This window comes from Periophthalmus magnuspinnatus, chromosome 13 (assembly GCF_009829125.3).
Source record: "Periophthalmus magnuspinnatus isolate fPerMag1 chromosome 13, fPerMag1.2.pri, whole genome shotgun sequence".
Lineage (NCBI taxonomy): Eukaryota > Metazoa > Chordata > Actinopteri > Gobiiformes > Gobiidae > Periophthalmus > Periophthalmus magnuspinnatus.
The window spans coordinates 26,532,546-26,559,351 of record NC_047138.1 but is presented as its reverse complement, the minus strand read 5'-3'; the positions used below and the strand labels follow the sequence as shown (position 1 = coordinate 26,559,351).

General features: G+C 37.5%; 1 protein-coding gene across 1 annotated transcript; it reads right to left on the bottom strand.

The window, feature by feature from the left end:
• Nucleotides 1-4,588: 4,588 nt before the first annotated feature.
• On the bottom strand, nt 4,589-21,190 carry rinl (Ras and Rab interactor-like). Its single transcript, XM_033976571.2, has 11 exons — nt 21,014-21,190; nt 20,305-20,470; nt 14,602-14,713; nt 12,866-12,938; nt 11,533-11,618; nt 11,367-11,449; nt 9,867-10,101; nt 7,694-8,344; nt 6,788-7,108; nt 5,884-6,015; nt 4,589-5,026 (listed from the first exon to the last, which is right to left on the bottom strand). Coding segments are annotated over exons 1-11 (2,271 nt in total). The 5' UTR covers nt 21,016-21,190; the 3' UTR covers nt 4,589-4,616.
• Between the last annotated feature and the right edge of the window lie 5,616 nt (nt 21,191-26,806).

Below are 26,806 nucleotides of genomic sequence, written 5' to 3'. Positions count from 1 at the left end.
TGGAATAATCCACAGTATGTCATTAAACTTATCTCCATAGAGACAAACACCTGTAATAACACATGCAATATTATGTATGTGTAATGCCATGGTGTGAAACATTCCAAGCAAAGGAATAACATCTACATGGAGACAATCAGCCACATCCAGAACATAGACTGTGTAAAGAAGTGGATTAAAGACTGTGACATAACTCATAGCGTTCGGCTACAGTCAAATGAAGCTCATCGAGGCTAAGAGTTATAGGGGGAATTTTGGAGCAGAGTTCCATATTTGGAATTCCAGCCAGAAGTATCATAGGAACCAAAGAGCCAATCTAGAGCAAGGCTGTTAAAAGTAACACTTCTTAGCACAAAGCACGAGCGCTTAGCAACTGCAGGGAAAGAAGGTGCCTGATATTAATATTCATATCTTGATTTATGGACAAAATAGTGAAATAAAAACACCAGGATCATGTAGAGCGGGTTAATACATTTTTTTTTTACAACGAGCCTAACAGCAGCAGTTGCGAAGAGAGGACCAAGGTTTTTTACAATAGAAAGTGAATGGGAGCCATTCCCATGCTCACTTCCTATACTATATAAAAAGCGGTGACTAGCAGGTTAGCTATGTCCATTTGTATAAGACAGTCTATGATCCAGAAAAGTTACATAGTGTAGCTTTTAAATTCATGCAGGTGTTATGGGTTACGTTACCATTTTACCACCATATCCAACAATAATTTATTTGCTTTTCAACATTTGGTTTGTATTTTTGCATCATTTTTAACTACTGCCTTTCCTTCATACATATTGAAGTCAGAGCAGTGCTACATTCCTCTTAATGTCTCCATCTAGGGTCCTGTACTGGTTTGAATTTGACCAAAGCGAGCAGCGCAAAATGAACCCACGTGTGTAATGTGAAAAATGTGTGCGTGAATACGAGGCCGCATAAATATGTACAATTTCATTCTAACATAAGTGGGTGTGTTTGTTCGAGGAGAGGGGAGGGCTCGGGCTGTGGGGGGCGCTATAGGGTCATTAATCATCCAATTACACACCTGTCAGAGTTCAGACAAGTGGGCGAGCGGGGTGGAGGAGGAGTGGAGGGCAGAGAAAGGAATGTAAAAAAAAAGGGTAAAAACACAAGAAGTATTTGAATGACAGAAGAGCGATGATAATGGGGGCAAAAGACAAAACCAAGGGGTAGTTTTATTGAGTTTTTGAGACAGAGGCAAGCTGTTGGGGTCCGACAGAGACGCAGGGGTAGAAACACGGTCACATTTATTGCATGGGGCAGTTGAGTGATGAGGACAAAGCTGAGTGGGACAGGGGAGGCAGATACATAGGGCGCAGAAGACAGAATAATCACAGGGCTAATGGGAGAGGGTTGGCAACATGAGAAAATATGACCACAGCTCATACAGTGTAATGCAATGTGGAGATGGGAGAGTAAGAGTTGTGTTAATGCAAAGATACAGGGCAGACAGCTTAGACATGCGTTCAACTGTGAATACAATGTGACTAGGTTGTATTTATTGTAATTAATCTGCTGTTATCTTCCAAGCATGCTTATTGATATGTAAAAGTTTTGGCATTCTGAAAAAAAATACTTACAAAAAAGCTGAACATCTTTTGAAATTCTGATCACTGATTAAAAAAAATTAAATAATAGCTAAAATATTGAGTAATCCTTTAGCAAACTTCCCCATCTCTTTAAGTTTATTTATACAGAAATTTGAAGTGTATTGGATAGGCTATGTATGTGTTTTTCTTGAATACTTCAGGCGTTGTGAGGATCCACATAGTTTTTGAATAAACCTTGTGAATAACCCGAACCAGCAGTGTTAATTTATTTTAAAGGACAGTTTTGCTTATGTATCGTACTATCTATATATTTGAATTTTGGGTACAAAACGTGAACTTGAGTGTGTCTATCTATGGGTTTCGGAATGATAAAAAAAATGAGGCCCATTGCCATAGTGATTAACAATTATAAAATGTACAGCCTATATCTTTTGAAGGTGAATAAATCCACCAAATTTAGTATACAACAGGAAAAAATACTAAAATTACCCAAAACATAAAATAAATAGCAAAGGTGAAAAAATATATACAACACTAATATATTTTACTGTTTGCATATGTGAGCTAGCCCTTTCTGCCTTAATCCCGATCTGTGTGTCTCCGTGTTTGGCTGTGGTACCTCCAACGCCTCGAGCCATAGCCATCTGTGCCCCCCTCCTCCCCCTCCCTCCCCCCGCTCTCACCCTCACCCCACAAACTACCATTCATTTCACATACACAGTAACACACTAGACTCCAAACTGGCCCCCACCTTCTGCACAACTGCCATATATCTAATTTATGGCTATGGTGAGTGCGTTACACACTCTCATGTATGCATAATATATCACACGTGTGAAGGAGCACTGAGGAGAAGCCGTCGAGTTTCTCAAGCTGTGGTGTGAGGGCGGTATGTGGTATTGTGGTGCGTGCCGTTTAGGTAAAGGGTTAGGTTAAGATAGAGACATTTTATTCTTGTTTAAGTATAAGGATATTGTTGTTAAGTCTTGGTTGAGATCTGATTTACATTTGGTTCAGGACGGGCTTAAATCAGCTATATACAGCACATCAGGTGTACTTTGTTGATTTAGGCTCCATTTACTCATTAGTCCTACTTTAACCCTATATTTGTATTTTAGTTTCGACCTGGTTTAGTCTTTGTTAAGGTTAAGGTACTTTATGTCCCTGTAGTGAAATTTGTTCTTTGCATTTGACCCATCCTTCACTGGGCCAAGCCAATCAGGACCAGTGTCCATCTCCAGATCTCGACAGGACGGGTCAGGTCTACCGTAGCTGGAGAATTTTCCATATTTTGTACATGTGTATATGAAATCTGAGTGTGTGGAGGAAGCTCACTCAAACATGTGGAGAAATATGCAAACGGCCTGGGATTCGAACCCAGGGCCCTCTCGCCAGTCTCACATCATCCTGCCACATTTAATGGTATTATTTATCATTAAATGTATGGTTTATTACTGGTGTAGTTGTAGCTTGGGCCAGTCTCACGGATGGGCAGGTTCTAGGTTTGTTTAATCTTGATTAAAATTGGTCTGACCTACTCTAAACTTGGACTAGATGTGGGTTATTCCTGGTTTTGGCCTTGTGAGATCATACTTAAAGGTGTTTATTTAACCAGGACAGTCCCATTAAGATTAAGAATCTCTTTTTCAACTGAGTCCTTGCCACAGAAGGGAATCTTTTATATAACTTTTTAGTGGTGGGGGAAAGCGGAGCACCCGGAGGACAGCTACACAGGCAATGTGAGGCAAAAGCACTAACCGCTGCAGACCTACATTTACTTTGGATGTGAACTTCATGTTGTTATGGTTAAGCTATTATGTTTTTTACATTCTTGGTTTAGATTTAGGATAGTCTACATCTTTTTCTCTTTTAAAATCATGAATACTGTACTTTGTGAGATGTCCCTCACTCATCCAGTTCTGATGCGGAGCAAAAAAAGAAGTTTAAATCTGTCAACTGGACAAATCGTTGTCCAGTTGACAGATTAAAACTTCATCTTTTGCTGTCTTTTGCTGTCTTTTGCTGACTTTTGCTGTACTTTGCTGTACTATGTGAGGTGAACAGATGAGAATCCCTTCCCAACACCCACCTTAGCCTTGTACCTCGCTGTAAAGCCTTTCTCCCTCTCTGTCTCCATCCCTCCTCGGACAAAAGCATGAGACTTGGTTTGTTTGTGTTGTTGTGTGAAGAAGGCCCAGCTGTTGTCCACCACATGCAGGATGCCAGATGTCTCATTAGGCAAATGTGATTGGCTCGGTCATTTCAGATGCAGTGAATAGACGCTTCCATATGTGAATACATGCATTTACATAAGCGGCCCCTGTCTAAGCATTCACACGTGTTCTGTGTGTTCAGCTTCATGTACAACAGGCACCTACATGTTGGTGACAAAAATACATTGGAGGAGATATATAAACATGACATTATGATGGTTTTAATTTCTCACTACATGTTTGAAATCGTTTTGCAAAGTTTTAGTGCTCAAATGTAACGCCAAATGCAAACATTGAAATACTAAAACGAATTCACCTTTAAGAGAGGGTATGTAGAATATAATAATAATAATAATAATAATAATAATAATAATAATAATAATAATAATAATAATAATAATAATAATAATAATAATAATAATAATAATAATAATAATAATAATAATATAAACATAAGCATGACCTATCTCTGTCTCCAGATACTAGCTTTTGTTTTTAAATCTTCAGTAGGTCTTACACGTCATTCTACAGTATTGTAGTTATTTCGCAAATGAGGTGTAGCACTGCCCTCTAGTGGTATATTGCTAAAAAACAACTAAGACGCTTTATTGGTCATAATTAAAATACTTAAAAAAATACAATGAATACTTTCCATATATTAAATAAGCTTTTATACTTTTTTACATCTGTGAAGTAGAAATAGAATACATATAAACTATTGATACATTTTAGAGGAAAATTACAAGTCAATCTTAATAAATTATTGAAAATTATAACAAAAAAAAAAAAAAACAACAAAAAAAAACATATGCAAGTAAGAAAGTACAGTGTCAGCCTCTTATCTCTGTATGTTAGCAGGATCATCACTTTTCACATGTTCTTGTGATTTTGGTTGTGAGTCTTGGCCTGAAGTCACCAATTTGTCCTTTTCTTGTCCATTCATTCTCTCTCTCTTCTCTTTCACTTCTTCACTTTCTTCTTCTCCTTCCATCATCTCTGTCCCACCATCACACTGACTTGAAGTTGTTGAGCTCATATCAGTGTTCTCCTCTCTCTTGCAACGTGACTGCCTCCGTATGGTTTGCCGGTGCTTGCTCCTCCTCGGTTGGTCGCAGTGGAGAGTGCGTCTTCGGTGCCATTGGTTCAGGGAATTTTGGGCCTCCATGCTGAGCTGACGAGCCGCAAGTCGAGGTCTGTAGCTGCTGATGTAGTACAGGGAGGCATACATGGTGGTTAGGTAGTAGCCACCTGGGAACATGGGAAAAGAATGGATTAGAATTAGAATTAGAACTAAAATCCTCAGATGGTAGAGAGGCAAAAGAGGGGGGGAAATGGGGAAATTGAGGGGGTAATCTTTGCTACACCAGAAGGGGGTGTTCTAGGTGTGGTAGGGACAGGTCCTTTGAGGAATCAGAAGTGTTAAAATTAAAATCCTCAGATGAAGGAGAGGCAGAAGAGGGGAGTAAAATGGGGTAATAGCGGGGGAAATCTTTGCTACATCAGAAGGGGGCACTGTAGGTGCAGTAGGGACAGGGTTGTTTGAGGAATCAGAAGTGTTACATTTAAGTTTTGATTGATAAGTTTAACTGGAAACTTGAAGTAAGAGAGCTAAGGTATTAAGAGTACTATAGAAGTATTCTGGCCATCTGGTTGTTTCACGGATATGTTGATGTTGATGTTGATGTGACTTTGACTAGAATGTTCCATAGTATTGTATTACACATATCCATCTAGCATTTATTCAATTGCAAGCACTTTTTATTGCTACCTGCTTGTCTCCATGGAGATATTATATGGGTTTTATGTTATATTGTGTAACATTTCATGCAAAAACAATAACATCTCCATGGGGACTGAAGAAAACTTTTAGTATAATATGTTTTATATTTACTCAACAGGAAAATTCACACATTACTTTAAAATTATTTTTTTGTGTGAATGTTGAAATCATTTGATCAAAGCAAATATATTTACAGTAAAGTGTGTCAATGGTAATTATATCACTATTCAACCTGAGTGCACAAGAAAACTCACGATAACACAATAATGAAAACCTTTTAAGACTTTAACTATCAAATACACAATGACAGAGCGAGAGCCCACACCTTCTCCCTGCAGCTGTATGGGATCCAGCAGCTCCATCATGTAGTCTGTGTCCACCTGTAACGTGATGATGTCACTGTGGAGCAGCACCCAGGTCAGACAGGGCAGAAAGTCATCTGCCCCAAACACTGCACCTGTGATAAGACGAAATATTAACAAGTCGAAGTGCTACTACAAAGAAAGTGCGGGTTAGTTGCATTTATGGAAAAAGTGGGTGGAGTGGAAAAAGGTCAATAAGTCACTCTTTTTTTACGTTCTACCACAAACCAGTTGCAACATGATCTGGCATTAGACAGATGTAATATAAACTAAAAATGCACCATAGGCTAATCCTCCAAATAGGCACTTCTCTAAGATCTGGAGATGGGTAAAATGCTCCTGACTTTGTTCCTCAGTGGCATTGGAGCGTGGGTCAAATACAAAGCTCCAATGTGAAATAAAATGTACCTAAAACTCATGCCCACCTAGGCCTTTCACGATAACAAATTTTGAAGTAAAATATATCACTGAAGAAATATAGATGCTAAACAATAATAATGAATCAAATTTATGACACTGCCACAATATGTAAAAACAAACTGCAATAAATAAACAGCAGTATGAAACAGTTTGGTAGTTGTTTGCATCTATAATGAGTCATAGAAGTCATTTAGTCATGCCTCAGCAACTCAAATCTAATCACAGAACAGGAAAAAAATTACAAAAAGTCCTTGATTAGTACTAAGAAAAAGTCCCCATGATAAATATTAATATCTAACATGTATTGAATGATAAATTGATATAGTGATGATTTTGACAGACCTTTGACAGAAACTCTTAAAATAGTCCATTATTTACTTTTATCTTTCAGTGGCAAATATGTTTGACCTGAATGAAATGAAAACATCAGCACTGCCTCCCGCTCACCTGTGTTGTTGGAGTTGGCGCTCATACTGTGGTAGATGCTCTTGCAGACTTTAAGCAAGATCTGGACTTTCTTGTTTGGGGAATAGGCCTTATGCATTATGTCCCACTTCTGTTTGATCCGCTCTAAAGTGGCAGAGTCTGGAACCCCCACCCCGAGCGACCCGCCAAGGTGCTCCACCCCGTTGGCCCGGAGGCGAGGCTGGTTGCTCTGGAGACGGTCCAGGGTCCCATCACCGGAGCGAGATGTTTGGATGCAGCCGTACAGGTGAGAGGACAGTGGTTTGAGAGCCACTTTGTGAATGGATTGTTCTACAAATGTGTCTGGAGGAGTAAAAGTAAATATGAGAATAGGTGAATTTAAAAACAAACTAATAATTTATATATTGTTTATTTATGCAATATGAGTATGTTTTTGCCAATTCTTAAAAGATGAGTAAAAGGAAGTTTTAACTACTTTTCAGACAATTATATTATAATAATTAAATAATAATATAATTATTATATCAATTATTATGCCATACCATGCTACATTACTTTTTATTATAAAGTGATACTAAAATATATAAGCTAAATAGATGAAAATGAACACATTTCTTGTCAAAATGTAATGGTCATGATCACACTTTTATATAGCACTTTTCCACCTTCAAGGCACTCAAAGTGCTTTACATCAAGGAACCCCTCTTCCATTCACACACATATTCAAGGCAAGGTGGGTTAAATGTCTTGCCCAAGGACACAACAACAGCATTCATCTGCAGGATCTGGAATCGCACCGCCAACCTATGATTCAGTGGATCTGACCACTCAACCGGATTGGTGGACAAACACAACCAGCTGATTTAGTTTCGACTCCTATAATATTTTTATGGCCAACATTTTCTAATACAAATAATACAAACTTACCAATCTCTGCATCACTTATGTCCATCATGCTATCCAGAAGCACTTGCATCTCTGAGTGGTCTAACAGCATCTCCCGTAGCGATGTCAGTGATGACCTCACTTCCTGTAAGAACTCGGTCAGTCCATCTTTCTCTGGGCTTTTCTGCAAAGTGGCTTCCACAAAAACTTTCACGCTTTCTGCAAAATGTCCTCCTCTTCTCTCGCTCATCTCTTGGACTCTATAATTCAACTTTTTCTTTTGACAAACAAACCCTCCCAAAGCTTGGCCCACTGCAGAGAAGCGATTTTTTACTTTATCGGCCAAACGATGTGTGGTAGGGTTGTGCGGACTTGATGTTGGAGTTTGGGGGTCTTGCTCTTCCTCTATACTGCTAATTGACAGAGAGTCAAGTTCCAAAGATGGTGGGTGGAGAAGGGAGTGGGGTCTGGGAGGAGGCAGCCAAACACCATCCTCAATCCAGGAAACGCGGTGAGGAGACTGGGGTACTGGTGAGCTGTAACGGTTCTCAAGGGCAGAAGTGGGGGATAAAATGGAGGAAACGATGGGGGAATCTTTGCTGGGGCGACGAAGAACTACACCAGAAGGGGGCGCTGTAGGTGTGGTAGGGTCAGGGTTCTTTGAGGAATCAGTCGACCAAGCTCGGACAAGACCTGTAGGACAACAAAGAGCAACTTGTAACTGAATTAAAAAATAAACTGGCCACAATTTTTATATTAAATTTTATGGTGTCTAATTTCTGATTTTGTGGATAGGCCCAGTTATACAGAAATAACACAACTTATCTATATTGCTCTGACACAGTGAATAATTATTATTATTTCTATGCAGATTTTGCAGAGTGGGGATGCGCCACACTGTACATCTTTAAAGCATTAACATCTCCATAGAGACAAGCAGGTGCTGTACCTACTCAGACAAGGCTATTCCTGTCCATTGCCACTGCACACTTGTTTACTAAAGCATTCGTAACAATACATGAAGATTATTACATCTTATTTGTGTACAAGTAAGTAACTTGTACACAAAGTACTTTTTGGGGGATTTCAACAAATCTCATTTACAATATCACTTCAGTGTAATTATGGATTAAGCCTTTTCTTTGATCAGTGAGCTGCTAATATTAGTTGTTTCACTATCTTCATTACTGCAAGTTCTTGGTCATTTCTCAATTATTGTTCGTGCACAAGTTAAAGCAACACTTCATAACTTTTTGAGCTTCATTTCCACAAACTTCATTTACAATATCCCTTCAATGTAATTATGAAGTAAGCCTTTTCCTGCATCAGTGAGCTGCTACTATTGGATGTTTATCTTAATTTCACTATCTTGCATGTTAAAGCAACATTACATAATGTAACAAATCTTGCATCACAGGAAAAAATTGCGAAATAAAAACACTGGGAATAACAACAGCAGGTTAATATGAACAGTGTAAGACCAAAAAGACCAGTGTAAAGTGAATTGGAGTCAGAGGTGATGGAGCCCAAAGTGCATCCATGATCACTTCCTATGTGGAAGGTCTAGAGAAAGACCAAAAGAGAATATTTAGAGCTCAGTTTGAACGTCAAAAACTACATGTCTGACCAGATGTGAAAAACATCCATAGAGATACAATAGCAAAAACAATGTAAAAAATAAACAAAAGAGCTGTGGAACAACCTGATTTGCTGCTGGGTCAGTACTGGTATATACACTTATCCCACAATAGTCAGTACTTTTACAAAATACTTTTGAAAGAACGCTAAATTTAGTATTTAGTGTTTTAAAATCTTCTCTAAGATATGATGACCCAGGCACTCAGGCTCTATTGATCTTATTTTGCCCACCAATGTAAATGCAACTAAACCGAGCTTTCTTTGTAGGAGCACACCGTTTAAGCAGAAATCCCATTCCTTTCAATGGAGAATTTGGGAAAAGTTTCGGCACTAAAATATTACAAATATATAAAGTAGGTTGGTTTGTGTCAAATGTTCACTGGTTATGTGGAACAACAAGTCAACACTGCACCGACTGTCTAGGAAGCTTTAAAACGGCTCTGTAGTCCCTATAGAAGTTATCTGCTGTCAAGATCGGCAGTTCCATAAAAAATAATACAATCCAAATGATCATCGTGGCGCCTGTGGAAAAGGTGAATAGTGGAAGAAGACATTACAACTCCTGTATTTACGTTACCTGTATTTTCAAAAACAGGATCAGGTTGTTCTTGTTCGAGGGAGATGGCCCTTTTGGGGAGCAGACCTGCCCCAGACCAGGCCCTGGTCGTGCTTAGGCGTCGGCAGTTTCGGCTGTACTGAGAAGGGATGATGGTGCTCTGAGGACTGGGTGTCCGCTGGGTCAGCCACTCATCCCCGTGCTCCTGGAGGTACAGGGGGTTGATAACACACAGGGCGCCACTCGAAGATGTCAGCTACAGAATGGAAAGACAAACAGCATTATCTCAAAAGAAACATAAAATCTGTCAAGTGGACAAAACGTTGAAGGAGTGAAGACGTTTTGCCGCTCACCCAAGCCTTCAAGCTTCTTTAGTTCTGGTCAGATTACTGGTGAACACTGCCTTATCTATCTGAAGGGAGGAGCCAGCTACACTGAAACTCAAAACATCTATTGTCTACAGTTTCTGTTTGTAGGCTAGGTCTATTGTTTTAACCTAAGTGTGCACTGTTCCTGAGTCCTTCTTAGTATAGTCATTCAAGCCACTAATGAGTGATTGCACACCTATTAGCATCCTGGCTAGCCCTCTTGTTCCCTTTGTTGTCTTTGTTTTGCTTTGGGTCTGAGGATGGAGTTATAGATAGGGGAAAGATGAAGCCTGAGGCCAGATTCTTGTTCAAGGAAGCAAAAATTGTTTCTTTAACACAGACATCAAACAGCATTATATTAACAGGCTGGTTCAATGCAAGAAATGTAAAAACACACTATTCAGTTATACATTTTAAGATATAACATTATAACATTCATGGCAAGGCGAGATTGTTACCATCTAATTTCTTTTCAAAAACTTAATAACACAATTTTACTCGCAAGTAATTGCAACTCACTACAAATGTGCTATAATAGGCTCTGTGCACAGTAGCATGCTAGCTAGCTCACTGTATCTTAAATCTAACAGTCACTTTTTTAGAATCAGAAAACATTAAAAAAACAAAAACAAAAAAAACCCCCAACTTATTAAAATTCAAATTAATTAAAGTAAAGACTCTGCGATTATTTTATATGTAGAATAATTCGGTTTTGTTGTGATATGTGGTAAACTGAATGCTTATTATGCCTCAAAATTAGTTTTAGCGTTAGCACTGAGACACAAACATCTTTCTAAACATAGACGTGTCCTCAGGTGAAGTAATCATTTTATTTGTGTACTTTTTAACATGTTGTCAGTGACATCCACCCACAGCTCCCTGTCCACTGCCTGATCCTTATTATTTATTCATTTTACGGTGAACCCCATAGAAATAAACTTGGACAGAAAGTAGTATGCTAACATTGAAGTTGTGCTGTTGTGCAGAGAGCCTATTATTGATTGCATTTACTTATCATCTGATACCTAATTAGCTGTTTCACTGTCATAAAAACAACTGATAGAACTAGAAGTGTTGAAGAAATCTATATTTGAGATAAGGGTACTCAAGCAGAACATATTTTTAAACCAGATAATTGCTTTTGATAAATTACCTGTATGGTGCACATTACAGTGTTTGGGCCTTTGTTGCTTTCTTCTTCTGACTGCTGCTCAGGAGATGAACTCAGCCACATTTCTGTAAAAATAGGAGAAATTTTTTAAAGTAAACATGAAATAAGAAATTCAATACAAAACTGTAAAATCAATCAATGAACGTACTGGTGTCGAGCTGTGAGAGATGGTCCATGTTCTCAGTTACATTGTAAATGCACTGAGGCAGGCACAGACAGACAGGCAGCACATCTCTGACAAAAATGGAAGCTTTAGTCGTTCTGATGTATTCACATGGTTAAGTAATAATTCGATGTAAAAACAAGATACCACGCACTACCTCTATTCTAGCACCTCTCTGCCAGTAATAACTCTTAAAGGTCATATGTTACGCAAAATTGACTCTTGTGAGCTTTAAGCCATGTTAGAATGTTGTTACCTCATCAAAAAGATACCTGGAGTTGTGTTTTGTTTCATTCACACATGTTTAAGTCACTCTTTATTATTAGTCTACATTTCCAAAGCTCAAAATGCTCTGTTCCACCTTGTGATGTCATGAAGCAGTAGTTTTCAAGTTAACAGCTACCTTTTGTTCAGAGAGAGAATGAGAATGGCAATTCCAAGCATGAAATCATCCAAATGATTTTAGTGAAGGTGTACAGAGTTTAAAAACACAGAGGAGATCTTAATGTTTTACTATATGAAATCACAAGGTGCTTTTCTGTTTGAGCGAAGAACTTCTAAGTAGCCTAAATATGTAGGGTTTGTGTGTTAAACATGTGTGAATGAAACAAAACACAACTCCAGGTATATTTGTAATGAGGAAACACCATTATAACATAGATCAGAAAACAGTGTAATATGGGCTCTTTAAATTTAGTAAAAGTATCAACCAGCAACTTAAGTCCAAACTAAGAACGAATGTGGAACAAATGATGAAATATCAGAAATTTCACCATGAGACAAATAAACTAGGCACAATGTAACTTTTCTGCTATCATCTGCTTATCTCTATTGAGCTGATTTGCCTGGAATGCACGCCAGTAGGGCATTAAACCTATTCAAGCCCTTAGACACAACCAGATGATGCTACCAGGCCAAATGAGTCAGTCAGCATCTCCATGTAGACAAGCAAGCTGTGGACCCCTCAACATACACCACCAGTTAAAAGTTTGGACACATCATCTCTTTCAGTGTTTTTTTCCCCCCTTTGTTTTTACTATTTTCTGCATTTTATACATATAGAAAACATCACATATATGAAGCAAGATATATGGAATTATGTGGTAAAGAAAAAACTTAAATAACTATACTAAATATTTTTTGACAAATCAAATATCTTTTGTATGTATATATAAAGTAGAAAGTAGTAAAAGTAAAGGAAAAAAACAACAACTTTGATTGAGAGGGCGTGCCCACACTTTTGACTTGTGTGTGTATATATACAAGTTTCATAGTACAAACTAAAATATAAAACCAAAGCAAAAATATGTTTTCTTACCTGGTGAATGAGTAGAAGAGGACCAATTGTGTTAGGTCAGGGAAAGACAGACGTGATCCAGACAACTGAAAAACTGAATGACAAAGAGGGGGGCTGTGTTAATATTTAAATAGGTTCCAAGAAATTCAGATTAAAAATGAAACTTAAATGAAGACGTTTACAGTGAATGAACTTCGCAGAGCAGAGGTTTAAACAAAGCAACAATGGAATATGTGTAATTTTACCTCAGTAACAGTAAGCTTCTCAATAAACTGGTATTTTCAGTTTGAGTGTAAACGGTTCCATTTCGTATTACTAGCTTGATTGTTTACCCATGGGTCTATATTACCGTAACATAAGCCATAAAGAGACAATGCATTTGGAATAAGTGGTTTTAATGGTTACATGTAGGTAGATTTCCAATTTTGTGGCTAACAATACACTCCCATCAAACAGTCAGTTAGAGTGTGTTATCATTGTCACTACTTAAAGAAGACTGCTGTGCTTGTGTCTGCTATATAGTTATAATCTGACACCTGCGGATCATTATGTAATAATTTGCAAATTTTAAATCACAATATTCATTTAAAATGTCTTAATAAAAGAAACTTCACTGACTTCGCTGACTCCCGCGTTCAAAAACTGCGGTGTCCAATAGGAGCTGATAGCACCGTAACTGTCATCACAACAAAAAACTGTTGAGTTGTCAACTTGTCGGATGGATCACTGCAGATCACACTAGTGAGTGGTGGATTTTTTTCCATTTGTACTATAAAACTGAAGAACAAAGAGCCACTTCTCCCTATTGATTACATTGTACTTTGTCATGAAATATCCAAAAGATAAACTACAAAAATCACACTTTTTTAATACATAGTGTTTAACCACCTTCAAGGCATTCAAAGCACTTTACATCAAGGAAGCACTGACCCATTCATACAGACATTCATACACCAGTGTACACAAACACTGGGAGCAAGGTGGGTTGTCTTGGCCAAGGACACAATGGCAATATTCATCTGTGGGAGCTGGAATAGCACCACCAGCCTGTGGGTCAGTGGATCTGATTGCTAAACCAATGATGATTAAATCAAGAACCAGATTCAAACCGCCAAACTTCAGATCAGTGGACAAACATTGAACTGAGCTAGTGTTGTCCCTACAAATGTTGAACCTGATCATTTTTTATTAGTGACTATAATCAAGAGCTCCCATTATTACAACATAAATCTGCATTTAGAGGTCCTATATTATGCAAAATTTACTCTTGTGAGCTTTAAGACATGTTAGACTGCTGTTAGCTCCTGAAAAATGTACCTGGAATTGTGTTTGGTTTGATTCACACATATTTGACTAATCCTGTATTATTGGCCTGTCTACATCCCCAAAGCACAAAAAACAGCTACCTTTTACTTTTAGTTCAGTAGATGGGAAATTACAGAGCCGAAACAAATCAAATTATTCTAGTGAAGGTGTATGGAGTTTAAAAACAAAGTGGAGCACTTCCTGTATTACCACAAGATATAACAAGGTGGAACAGTGTTTTCTGTTTGAGAGAAGAATTGATGCGTGAATGAAACAAAACAACTCCAAGTATGTTTTGATAAAGAAACAACATTATAAAATAGATCAGAAAATAGCGTAATACGGGCCCTTTAAACAGTATTCATTTTAACTCCCCCCCATCTGTATTAAACATTATTGGCCTACAGAACAATGTGATGTCATCTGAAACCCATATAGAGTGTCTCTTGTACCTTTGCCTGTGCAGAGTATGTCGCGCTCTGTGACTGGTTCATGCTGATCTGAAGAGGACACACAGAGGAGGTGTGGCTCACGTGTCAAAGGGTCTCTCAAAACCAGGAAACTCTGCAGGGAAATACATGAGTCATTTTAGTAAGAACCAGCCAAACCACAGGGGAACCAGTTTAAATACTCAAAATCATGCACCATGAATGTCATTGTGGTTATAGGTAGACAGACTTTTTTACTTTCTCTTAGTCTCCATAAACCTATAAACCAAACAACTTCAACTTTACACTTTGATTTTTGATACAAGAGAGCCCCAATATAATAATATACTTCTATATTGTATTGTTTGTTATTCCTTTTTTTTTAAATTACTCAAGTTACTATTTGTTTAGTGTAACATGTAACTTTTCTGATCAAAGGTCAGATTTATTTATACAGCATATTTGTGAACAGATACATGGCCTCCAAAGTGCTGCACATGTTAACCCTAGATATGCACCTGATAAAATGATTAAAGAGAAAATACCTGCTTGTCTCAATAAAAATGTCCAGCACTATGGCATTAAATGTATCACCAAGAAAATTCAATTCATTTTATTTTGTAACGCCCAAAATTACAACAACAGTTGTCTTGAAGGGCGTTCATGTTTTGGTTGATGGGGGAAACCGGAGTACCCGGAGGAAACCCATCCAGACACGGGGAGAAACATGCAAAACTCCACACAGAAAGGCCTGGGCGACCCGGGGATCGAACCAAACCTTCTTGCTGTGAGGCATGAGTGTTGCCACTCAGCCACCGTGCTGCCTACACACAAAAACCAACAGGAAAAATCAAACAACAGGAAAACAAGCAGATTCCACAGTATGGCATTCTACTTTTCTAATTTCCATTTAAGCAGTGATAGGTGTTTTTATTGCTAGTAAAATACATTGAAAAACATGCATGTGTTGTTACTTTGAGCGGGAGCAGCTCTCCCACAGAGCTGACCTGTAACTTGCTTGTCTACTTTCATGCCATAACATTCTAAGCCAAGAAATAACATCTCCATGGAGAAAAGCGGGTGGTGGACTCCCTACTGAAAAAAGTTACACGGTGCACCTTTAACTTCATAATAAAACAACTAGAAAACAATGAAAGGTCTAAAGTCTAATTAACATTTTTTATTTGCTGCAAAAGACATTACGAGGAAGTGCGAATTAAAACTATCAAATTATCCACAAAGAACTCTGAACTTCCTTCTATATAATCTCCTAATATGCTCAGTTCAGATAAGCACACTGAAGCTGTGCCTTCATTATACATATTAAAATCTTCCTGCACATTTCCATCTCATTGCGTTTTGTTAGTGGAAACTACCCAGAGCTTTGTATTACTGGCACTGAACTATTTTGAATGTGAGTTCCTGAGCGTGAAATATCAATGATCTAATGTAGGAGGAGCTTATGTATTTGTGGAGCAGAGGGTTTTCTGTGCTACGCTGGTGGAAATGAGTTATTCGCAAGTAAAGTATTGCATTTGAGTACCCTTAAAATGTGTTCAAAAATGTCCATGAAAAATCCATTTAACAATCAGATATTTTAAACAGCCGATATTAGGCTATTTTCTGATTTAGCTTATAATTGTTGTTTCCTCATCACAAACATACCTGGAGTTGTTTCATTCACACATGTTTAACACACAAACCCTGTAAATTTAGAATGAGTTCGTCTCTCAATGTCTTGCGGTAATACAATAAATGCTCCACTGTGTTTTTAAACTGCAGTTTTGTATAATATGCAACCTTTAAGCTATTTTCTGGCCAAATAATTATACATTTCCCTTTATTTCATTTCTATCATTGCAGACAAACTCTCACACAAACAGTTCATGAATTAATCAGTAATAAGCCATATAAGATCCTCTATTACACAAAATTGACTCTTGTAAGCCTTAAGCCACGTTATAATGTTACCTCATCAAAAACATACCCAGAGTTGTGTTTTGTTTCATTCACACATGTTTCAGTAACCCTTTATGATTAGTCTGTCTAGATCTCCAAAGGTTAAAATACTGTTCTACCTGGTGATATCAAGAAGAGGTAGTTGCCAAGTTAACAGCTACCTTTTACCTTTACTGTTCAGTTGTGATAATAAATTACAGGGCTGAAATCATCCAAATGATTTTAGCGAAAGTGTATGCAGTTTAAATATATAATGGAGCGCTTTCTGTATTACTGCATCACATCACAAGTTGGAACAAGTTGGAGTGTTTTCTGTTTGAGAGAAGAACACAGCCTAAATATGCAGGATTTTATGTTAAACATATGTGAATGAAACAAAACACAACTCCAGGTATGTTTTTGATGAGGAAACAACATTGTAAGATAGATCAAAATACAGTGTAATATTGGGCCTTCAAGGTGCAGCTATTACTAATATTATCTGATGTTTTTGAGTAGTAATGTGAGTAACTTTAGCTGCAGCAGAGAAAAACGAACAGAGGCACACTAGTACTGTTACGTCACTTGAACTGAACAGAGCTCTCAGTGCATTTACACTGTCAGAGGAAGTGGCCTGTGAAAGGGAACCGCAATAAAGAAACACTCCCTATATTCACACAGAGCGAACTCTGCAACTCAACTTTGTATGTACTCATTTATAGTAAACGCAGTACCTCAAGAAACTATTTATTATATTAAAGAGCCACTAACTTAACTTCACAATGCCCAGCAAACAATAATAGCGATACTTTTTTTTCCATGCACAAGGGGTCACCATGGAGGTCACAAGTCTACTGTACTGCAAAGCCTTCCAATCTGACCCACGCTATTTAAAGATTCACTAACTAACTTGCTTGTATTCATGGAGATATTGCTTTGCTTGGGATTCCACATTATGGCATTAATTAAACTTTATGGACAGGTCAGCCCACTCCAGTATGAATGCATGTTTTGTGAGCAATAAAAACAACAGTCAATAGAAATAAATGCTATATCGTAAAATGCAATACTGCAGAGCATTCTAGACAAAGCTGTATAGTGCACTTTTAAAGCCTATAGAAGATTGTATCAACACGAAGTTACCAAAGAACAAACACAAGTTCTTCTGCATTTGTATAATGAAATAGCATACACTATAACATATGATATCATGCAAAATACCAATTAAAACTGTTAACAGAAATTTTGATCAATAAAATACATACAGAAAACATGCACAAATTTTAAGCCCATAAAAAAAAAAAAAAAAAAAGCTTCAAGCTACTTCAAAAAGCTACTTAACACCCACACCAAATTCAACAAATGCACTATATGAGCAATACAATGGTTTGCTATGTGCTGCAGACCTCGCCATGTTAACATATGAACAAAGTTTATAGCACCACCAATCTTTTTTGTCATGGGATCTATACACAAACAGCAGGGAAACTGAATACAATTTTGATAAGAATTTGAATTAGGCAACATCTGACATGTTAGACCAAAGGTTCTCAAACTATTCACACCAAATACCATCTATGAAAATATCAGTATATGGTCCTCTGAGTACTACCCGACTGAAACCAGGTCTAACTTCACGAGTATCCTGCGCACACACACACGCACACACACACACACCAAATTCAACCAATGCACTATATAAGCAAAGACAATGGTCTGCCATGTCTAAGCCCTCACTGTGCTACAATATGCCTTAGCAAGACCAGAAGAAGACAGCTAAAATGTTGTATAATTTTTTAAAACCATAACTTACCTAGTCCAAAACAATGTGTCCTCTATGCTGAAAACACGTCCACACATCTGTCTGTCAGGTGTCTTCAGACTAATATTTAAAATGCCATGCACGTTTGGTTTTTCTGCTCACATTCTCCGCTCAGAGCAGGTCTAACGGGTGTTTGTTATGTATCCAGAATAAAACTACTTCTGCATTTAACCCTCAGATATCGTGCACCAATCTCAAGATGACCAATAAAAAGGAACTACTGTCTTTTCATGCAACTGTGATGTGTAACGGGCTAACACTTTTTTTTGTAGTCAGTATCCTTTCAGTTATGTAATTTGGACATTTACAATAGAAGGTACAAATAGAGCTGACACCATAGACTGTATATATAATTGGACATAGCTAACATGCTAGTCACCACGTTTCAAATAGGAAGTGAGCATGGACGCACTACCAGCTCCATCGACTCTGGCTCCAATTGATTTTACATTGAAAAACTGTCGCCCCTCTCTCTGCTGCTGTCAGGTTTGTCATTTTGGTCTTAATATGTTCATATTAAGCCACTCTACATGATCCTGTTATTTTTATTTCGCTATTGTGTAAATGAAGATATGAAAATTAATAACAGTAATAATTAATTTCCTGCTAGCGTTGCTCCCACTAGTGTTAGAAACAGGCTAACAGTGCTGCTAAGCGCACACTCCATGCCAAACCAGGAGTGCAGGCAGGAAGGGGCATTATCTTCATCAGCCTCGTTCTGGATTGATTCTTTGGTTGCTATGATACTTGCAGTCGGAATTTCAAATATGGAAATCGGCTCCAAATTTGCCCCTATAACTGCAAGCCTCAATGAGTTTCATTTGAGTGGAGCCGAACACAATGGGTGACGTTACACTCCCTTAGTCCACTTCTTCATACACATATGTCATATGTCTTAAGCGAGGTATGCACAATAGTGAGTTAATGAAGTTTTACAGTATGTTTAATGTTTTATGCAATATTAAGTAGAAAATAATTAACAAATTCTACTTTTGTGTCATACACTATAAGGTAAGTGTAGACATGAACTAAAGCCAAAAATTTGACCTTGTTCTGCTCCGTTATATTGACTAAAGTCCTTATTTGCTTACTAGGACAATCCACCATTTAAATTCCCCACTTTACCATGTCCAGATATTTCAGAATCCACATGATTCTAGTGAAGCTGTATGGAGTTTAAAAACACAGTGGAGCACTTCCTGTATTACCACCACAATAATTTGGAATTTCAGAGAAGAACTCAGCCTAAATATGTGTGTGTAATCCCTCAGTCGTCCAGGTCTGATCCATAGCAAAAGACGAAACAGCAGAATGGGGACCAGAGGAGCTCTCACAACGGTGTTGGTACATCCTTTTATGGAGTGGCTGTTTTGTTTCTCCAATATAATGCTCACTGCACTCTTCACTACACTGAATGGAGTAAACTACATTACTTTGTTTATGGCTCAGGGTTTTGTCCTTTTGGTGAACCAGTTTCTGTCTTAAAGTGTTTGCAGGCTTGAAATAGACCGGAGTTTCTTACTGTCTGAAAATTTTCTGAAGTTTTTCAGACACACAAGCCTAAATATGCAGGATTATTATGTTAAACATGTGTGAATGAAACAAAACACAACTCCAGCTATGTTTTTGATGAGGAAATAACATTAAAATATAGATCAGAGTATGGCATAATATGGTAAAATTGCCAGAAGACTTAAACTGTTAAAGGTACACAGTGTAAGTTTTGTACCTACTTGTCTCCATGGAGATGTTATTGCTTTGCCTGGAATGTTGCACAGTATAGTATGAACTTAAGTATCTTGCATTTGTTCAGAATGATAATGAATAATGAATGAAAATAGGACTGTTGCCATGGCAATTTTTAAAACAATATATTGCATCTTTTGAATGGGAAAATGTTATCTTCAAATGTTGCTTATACAGAATGCAGAAGCCCAATCATATCTAAGATGGACTCGTGTTCTTACCCCTGCTGGTGTCCCGCTGATTGCCCCTTTTGCCTCCTCTCTGGTCCATGGTTCTTTGAGAAACCAGGCCTCCTCACACCCCCTCAGCCTCTCCAGGAGGGTCAGCCTTTTCCTGCTGGTTCTCCATGGGATTGCTGTGGTCCCGTTAACTGAACTGTGAACTGCCCTGCACACATAGATGGAACACATTTAGACACAGTACGTTTTGAAAGAAAGCATCTGTAACAGATTTAAATGAGAATTTCAATAGATTAGAAGAGGTAATATGAGCAAAGTATATAGAACCACCCATGTTTTTTGTCATGGGATAATGGATGAAAAATTTTAAGGGGATGCATAAATCTTGAAAAAATCATTTAAATTATCACAAAAATTTGATCTTCTGAGTACCACCAGATATAGATCTAACACAGGACTATACTAGATCTAAACCAGGTCTAACACAGGACTATACCAGGTCTAAACCAGGTATAACTCAGAACTATACCAGATCTAAACCAGGTCTAAAACAGGACTACAGCATGCCTTGAACAGTAATAGTAGTGATTCAGTAACAATGATGCAAGTGAGAAAATTGGCATGGGAGGTCAAATTCCAATAAGAGGTTATAGTTGAAATAGTTGAATAAATATCTAGTACAATTTTCTGTGAACCAAGTCAAGATCAAAACAGTATGCGTCATCGTATTAAAACATAGCTGAATACTTACATTCTACTCCACGTCAGCCTCTCGTATCCTCTCCAAGAGACGCACGCTTCCCCATGTGTCGTAATGTCACTAACTGCCACAGCTCTGAAGTTGCTAAATGCTTTAAATGCAAACAGCTCTAAAGTAGGAAGCTCCCATTCTGCATGTGCAAGTCATTTCCTCATATCAACTGTAGTAGATTGTTGCAGACAAACAAAAGTGCATTGGTCATGTTCGTATTCTGGTGACATTTAATGCACTTTCGGTTCTTTGAGTAGCCCACCTACGTTTGGCGCAATGTAGTCACCATCTCCCCTCAAGACGGCTGCGGTTAACCCTGTTTCTATGTGTCTGCACGAAGAAAGCCTTTCTAGATTAGATACTTGCATCTTCTATTGTTAACTCATCTTTTTTGCACTGGATCATACTGGAGATCTCAAAAATTGTGGTTAAAAGTCCAACATTATGCAAAAATTACTATACTGAGCTTTTAACCATGTTACAATGTTGTTACCTACTCAAAAACATACCTGGGGTGTGTTTTGTTTCATTCACAAATGTTTGAATAATCCTGCACTATTAGTCTGTCAACATCTCCAAAGCTCAAAATGCTCTGTTCCACCTTGTGATGTCATGTTGTGGTAGTTTCCATGTTAATAGCTAACTTTTACTTTTAGCTCAGTAGGGATGCAAAATTCCAGGGCTGAAATTATCCAAATGATTCTAGTGAAGGTGTATGGAGTTTAAAAACACAGTGGAGCACTTCCTGTATTACCACATGACATCACAAGGTGGAACAGAGTGTTTTCCATTTGAGAGAAGAATACAGCCTAAATATATATATATATATATATATATATATATATATATATATATATATATATATATATATATATATATATATATATATATATATATATATATATATATATATATATAAAATTAAGTCTTCTGGGTTGTTATGTTAAACATGTGTGGATGAAACAAAACACAACTCCAGCTATGTTTCTGATGAGGAAACATTATAACATAGATCTGAAAATGCCGTAATATGGGCCCTTTAATAGGGAACATTGGCAAAAGACTTGAAATGTTAAAGGTACGCAATGTAACTTTTGTACCTGCTTGTCTCCAAGGAGATGTTATTGCATTACCTGGAATGTTGCACAGTATAGTATTAACTTACCTATCTTGCATTGGTTCAGTTAGTTATGTAGTTATGCTCACACCTTAAAAAGCCTGCTGGCCCCCTGCTTGTCTCCATAGAGATACTTACAAAAGTTTTATGCCATACTGTGGAACATTCCAGGCAAAGTAGTAGCATCCCCATGTAGACAAGAGTATCTTTAAGAAGAAAGTCAAAACTAATCAGTATCCAGCATTTGAATATGGAGCAAATGAAATTAAATTAAATTAACACAATATATATCCCAATTACGGTACTTAATAACTAGGTATAAACAAGGGTCTAAACAAGGACTAAAAAAGTCTAAACTAAGAACTAAACCAAGACTAAATTTGTGACTAATTTTAATTCTTACTTGACAAGATTAAAGTTTAAGCAAGACATTGCAGGTGAATAGGAAAAAAATCTTAAATTTAAAGATGTCAATTTGAAACTTCTTCGTAGTTCACTCACATAAATGTAAAAACAAAATGTTTTACTTGTTTTTCATCATGTAATGTTTTCATATAAAATAAGGCAGTTTATGTGTAAAAACAGCCAAAATTGCCCATTTTTGCACATTTAAAACAGAAACATGAAAAGAGCCAGGTTTGAACAACTTGTGTCTTTTTTTTTGACATATCTAATACTAAAAATATATAGGGGGGATTTTGGATATCTTATTTAATATTTGAGCAAACTAGATCCAACTGAAAATTTACCTGAAAATTTAAAATTTCACCTAATCTTTTGGAGTTAAAACTTGAATAAATTAGACTTGGACATCTTTCAGAGCAGAGTGGATAATATTGTTGTTTCCACATTAAAGTTTATATGCAAAGAGACCAAACTAACCAAAAAACTAAGAACTGAAGAAAATGAGTTTTGCCTGAATAGTCTCCCTTTATTTTCATTATATCAATGCATCATATAAAACTGTGAGCTTGTAATTTCTTACATGGGTTTTTTGGACTTTCAAATGTTTGACGGAAACCACTGCAAGAGGTGTTGGTAAGTGGTCATCTTTCACCAGCAACACAAGTCAATGCATGAAACACTCTCTTCTAGCTTTACTGTTCTCTAAAGAAAATGAAAGTGGTAAGCAGCTCAGGTTAAAGTGTGGGCTTTGAGCAGAGTGCAATTTGCATTGATCTGGTACTTTAATACTTATTATCACCAAAGTTGGTCACTGTTTATGGTGTGTTGTCATGGACATGTTTAAAGGTCCTATATTACACAGAACTGACTCTTATGAACCTTAAGCCATGTTACAACAGTGTTCCATCATCAAAAACATACCTGGAGTTGTGTTTGTGTTTCATTCACATATGTTTGAGTAACCCTTTATTACATCTCCAAAGATCAAAATGCTCTGTTCTACCTTGTGATGTGATTTAGTCATTTTACCTTTTGTTCAGTACAGAGTGGCAATTCTAGGGCTTAAATAATCGAAATGATTCTAGTGAAGGTGTAGGGAATTTAAAAACACAGTAGAGCACTTCCTGTATTACCACATGACCTCACAAGTAAAGAATTAGCATGTGGTAAGACACAGTGTTTATGTTTATGCTCACACCAAAAATCTGATCCTTATCTGATTTCTAGGGGTATCTGATTGTTGTCATGTGAACAGTTACATCTTATGACAGTGACCTGATTTCATTCTGACTGTTCACACCCAGGCAGGTTTACTCAAGAGAAATTATGCAATAAGAGAAAACTAATGTGGCAAGGACAAAAATTAAAACCAAATGTTAAATATGGAGTTATTTTAAAATGACTTGTACTTTGTCTTACAAATGCAACAGTCTAAAATCCATTGATAAACGGACACATCCCCAGGTGTCAGATTATTTATGCCTTTTGAAAATGTAAATACACACCAAGAATCAGATCAAACTATTGGGTTCTCTGCTGATACTAGTTCCATCTGATGTTTACTGGCCATGCAATGAAAACAATTGCTGTGGTTACATGCACACTCAAAATCTGTGCATTATTAGGATTGTAGTATAGATTTTTTTTTAGCTAAAAGATTCAGTACATCCAAAACACTGCTGCTCAGGTCCTGACTAGAACCAGGAAGTATGAAGACATAACTCTTGTGCTCAGGTCTCTGCACTAGATTCCTATGTCTCACAGAATAGACTTTAAGGCAGCTCTGCATTTAAGGCCTAGCACCAACTACATCTGCCCATTTTAGTGCCATATGAACTATCTCGCACTCTTTAGGGAATCAGCATTTCAGTTTTATGCAGCTAAAACCTGGAACAGTCTTTCTGAAGATGACACAAGCCTCTACTTTGACAATGATTAAATCAGGCTCAAAATGATTCAGTTTAGCTGTGCAATCTCTTTGATGATTATTTATGTTTTGATTTGTTTGATTTGTTTGTATTGTGATGTCTTTCTTATTCTGTAAAGCACTTTCACTTACATGGTTTATAAATTGTGCTATACAAATAAACTTCTCTTGCCTTGACTTAAAATGAAATGTAAAATCCATTGATAAACTAACACATCCCCACAAAAAATCTATACTAAAATACTAAATGTTCTCAATTCTTTGTAATCATGGTCGCTCTAATTACCTGTATCATATTGCGCAGCTTACATTCCTACTAAGTAATTTTAAACCTCTAGAAATCAGATCTTGGTGTGCATGTGAAAACCAATGGCTACATCTGACAACTACATTTTCAAGAGTACCCAAAACTGTAGATCGTGGGGTGCTACTGACCTGCCATAAAATGAGTCCAAGGAAGGAATAGTGGTGATGTTATGACGTACTTGTAATTCTATGCCTGATGTTTAAATGTATTGATAAAAAATGATAAACAAACAAAAGGTTATATGCATTAAAAACATACATTTATTGCATGAGTTATGAAGATCAATCTATTTTCTTGTTTTTTTAACACAGTGATATTTCCTTGCACAACCGTTTATTAGCTCCTTTACTTCCACAGCAAAACGTAGTATAGACGAAGAACTCAATTAGAAAATGTGATAATGCTTAAAAAATTAAGTTAATATAATAGTTGAAAGGTTTTACAATTTAAAAATATAGAAAGAATAATTTGCAAATGCATTGACTTGAAGAAAATGTATTGCCTCCACCTTTATTTCCTTATTTCCTAGGGTCATTGTAGACATAATTATAATGCTATGACTGTATGGATGCATAGTAATGTCTATGCAAAAAACATATGGATAATTATAATGGAGAAATAATACAAATCTTAGTGAATTTATGGTAGTGTAATCAGGGACAAGTTGTGTTCTTCTGCACAACACAAAAGATCAATCTGACCCATACAATTTGGTCAAATGCAAATGCGAATGTTAATTAGCAAAATTAATAAAGTGCTCTTATGGAAAAAAAAAAAAATTAAAGCCGCAAGCGGCATCGAACGGCCCTCGCGGGCCGTGCTTCGCACTAGGCCGGCCCCGCACTCCTTGTGGGTGGCGCTGACGCGCCACTTGTCCCTTTTTTATTGCGGCTTTGGGCTGCACTTGTCACCAAACAAGTCAAAACACACTGGAAGTGCTGATGCACAAAATGGCTAAATTTGGGTTTTTCCAGGCATCGCCATGGCAACACCGTGCAAAATACAAACTTGGCCCCCTGGACTTTTTTGTCGGGGACGACCTGAAGAATCACTGTGCCAAATTTTATGTCCGTCTTTGACGGTAATAAGTCGTTATAAGACTTTGAAATGGACGACAATTTGGAAATTTTCCCATTAGGATAACATGGGCGCTCTCGCGCATCGCCATGGCAACCCAGTGAAAAATATGACATGGGTCTGATTGACTTTTTTAATCAGGATGACATGAAGAGTCATGGTGCCAAATTTCACATTATTCCATGAAACTAATATTTTTCCCATGAATGGGAAAAATTGGGAGGTTTCCCATTAGGATAACATTGGCAGTTTGGCGCATCGCCATGGCAACACGGTGCAAAAGACGACATAGGTCTGATTGGCTTTATTGATTGGGATGACCCAAAGGAACTTTGTGTCAAATTTGGTAACATTTGGGAAAACTAAATTTTCAGCCTTCCATACAAATGTATTAGATGTTCTGTAGGGGGCGCTATCGCGCCAATTTAGTTTCTATCATAATGAGTAGCTTTAGGCCCAAAAGTTTTACAACTGATTCGAATTTGAGCCAAATCAGACTTTGCATGCGCAAACGGGAGCAAATTTTGACTTTTGAAAATTGCAAAAATTCCGATGGAAATTTGCGGCTTCGCCGCACGGAAACCGCAAAAGGGATCATCATAAATTGGATAACTTTTGATGCCCCACTTGTCTAGATGATGTACAGTGAATTTCAGCCCTGCAGGTGAAGCGCCTTCAGAGGAGTTGACGAAAATGCGAGGTCAGCGAAAACGCTGACTCGGCATTTTGGAATTTTCAATCCAAGATGGCCGACTTCCGGTGCGTCAGAGGGCGTGGCCATAATAACATTTTTTGTTTGGCATCACTTGAAGAATGCGTGTACCGAATTTCGTGGCTCTACGGCAAAGTTGACGTCGGGACGTCTCCCATTGACGCAATGTATTTTGACTTTTGCAGGGGGCGCTGTCGCGCCATTTTTTTATGCCCAATGATGCACCCCATAAAAAAATAAATTTTTCG

Excerpts from the sequence above, each read along its gene's own strand:
- rinl (XM_033976571.2), bottom strand. Across the intron at positions 11,619-12,865 it reads CTCTTCTACTCATTCACCAG|AGATGTGCTGCCTGTCTGTC; the intron begins GTAAGAAAACAT and ends CATTTTTGTCAG. Across the intron at positions 6,016-6,787 it reads CGCCAACTCCAACAACACAG|GTGCAGTGTTTGGGGCAGAT; the intron begins GTGAGCGGGAGG and ends GTCTTATCACAG.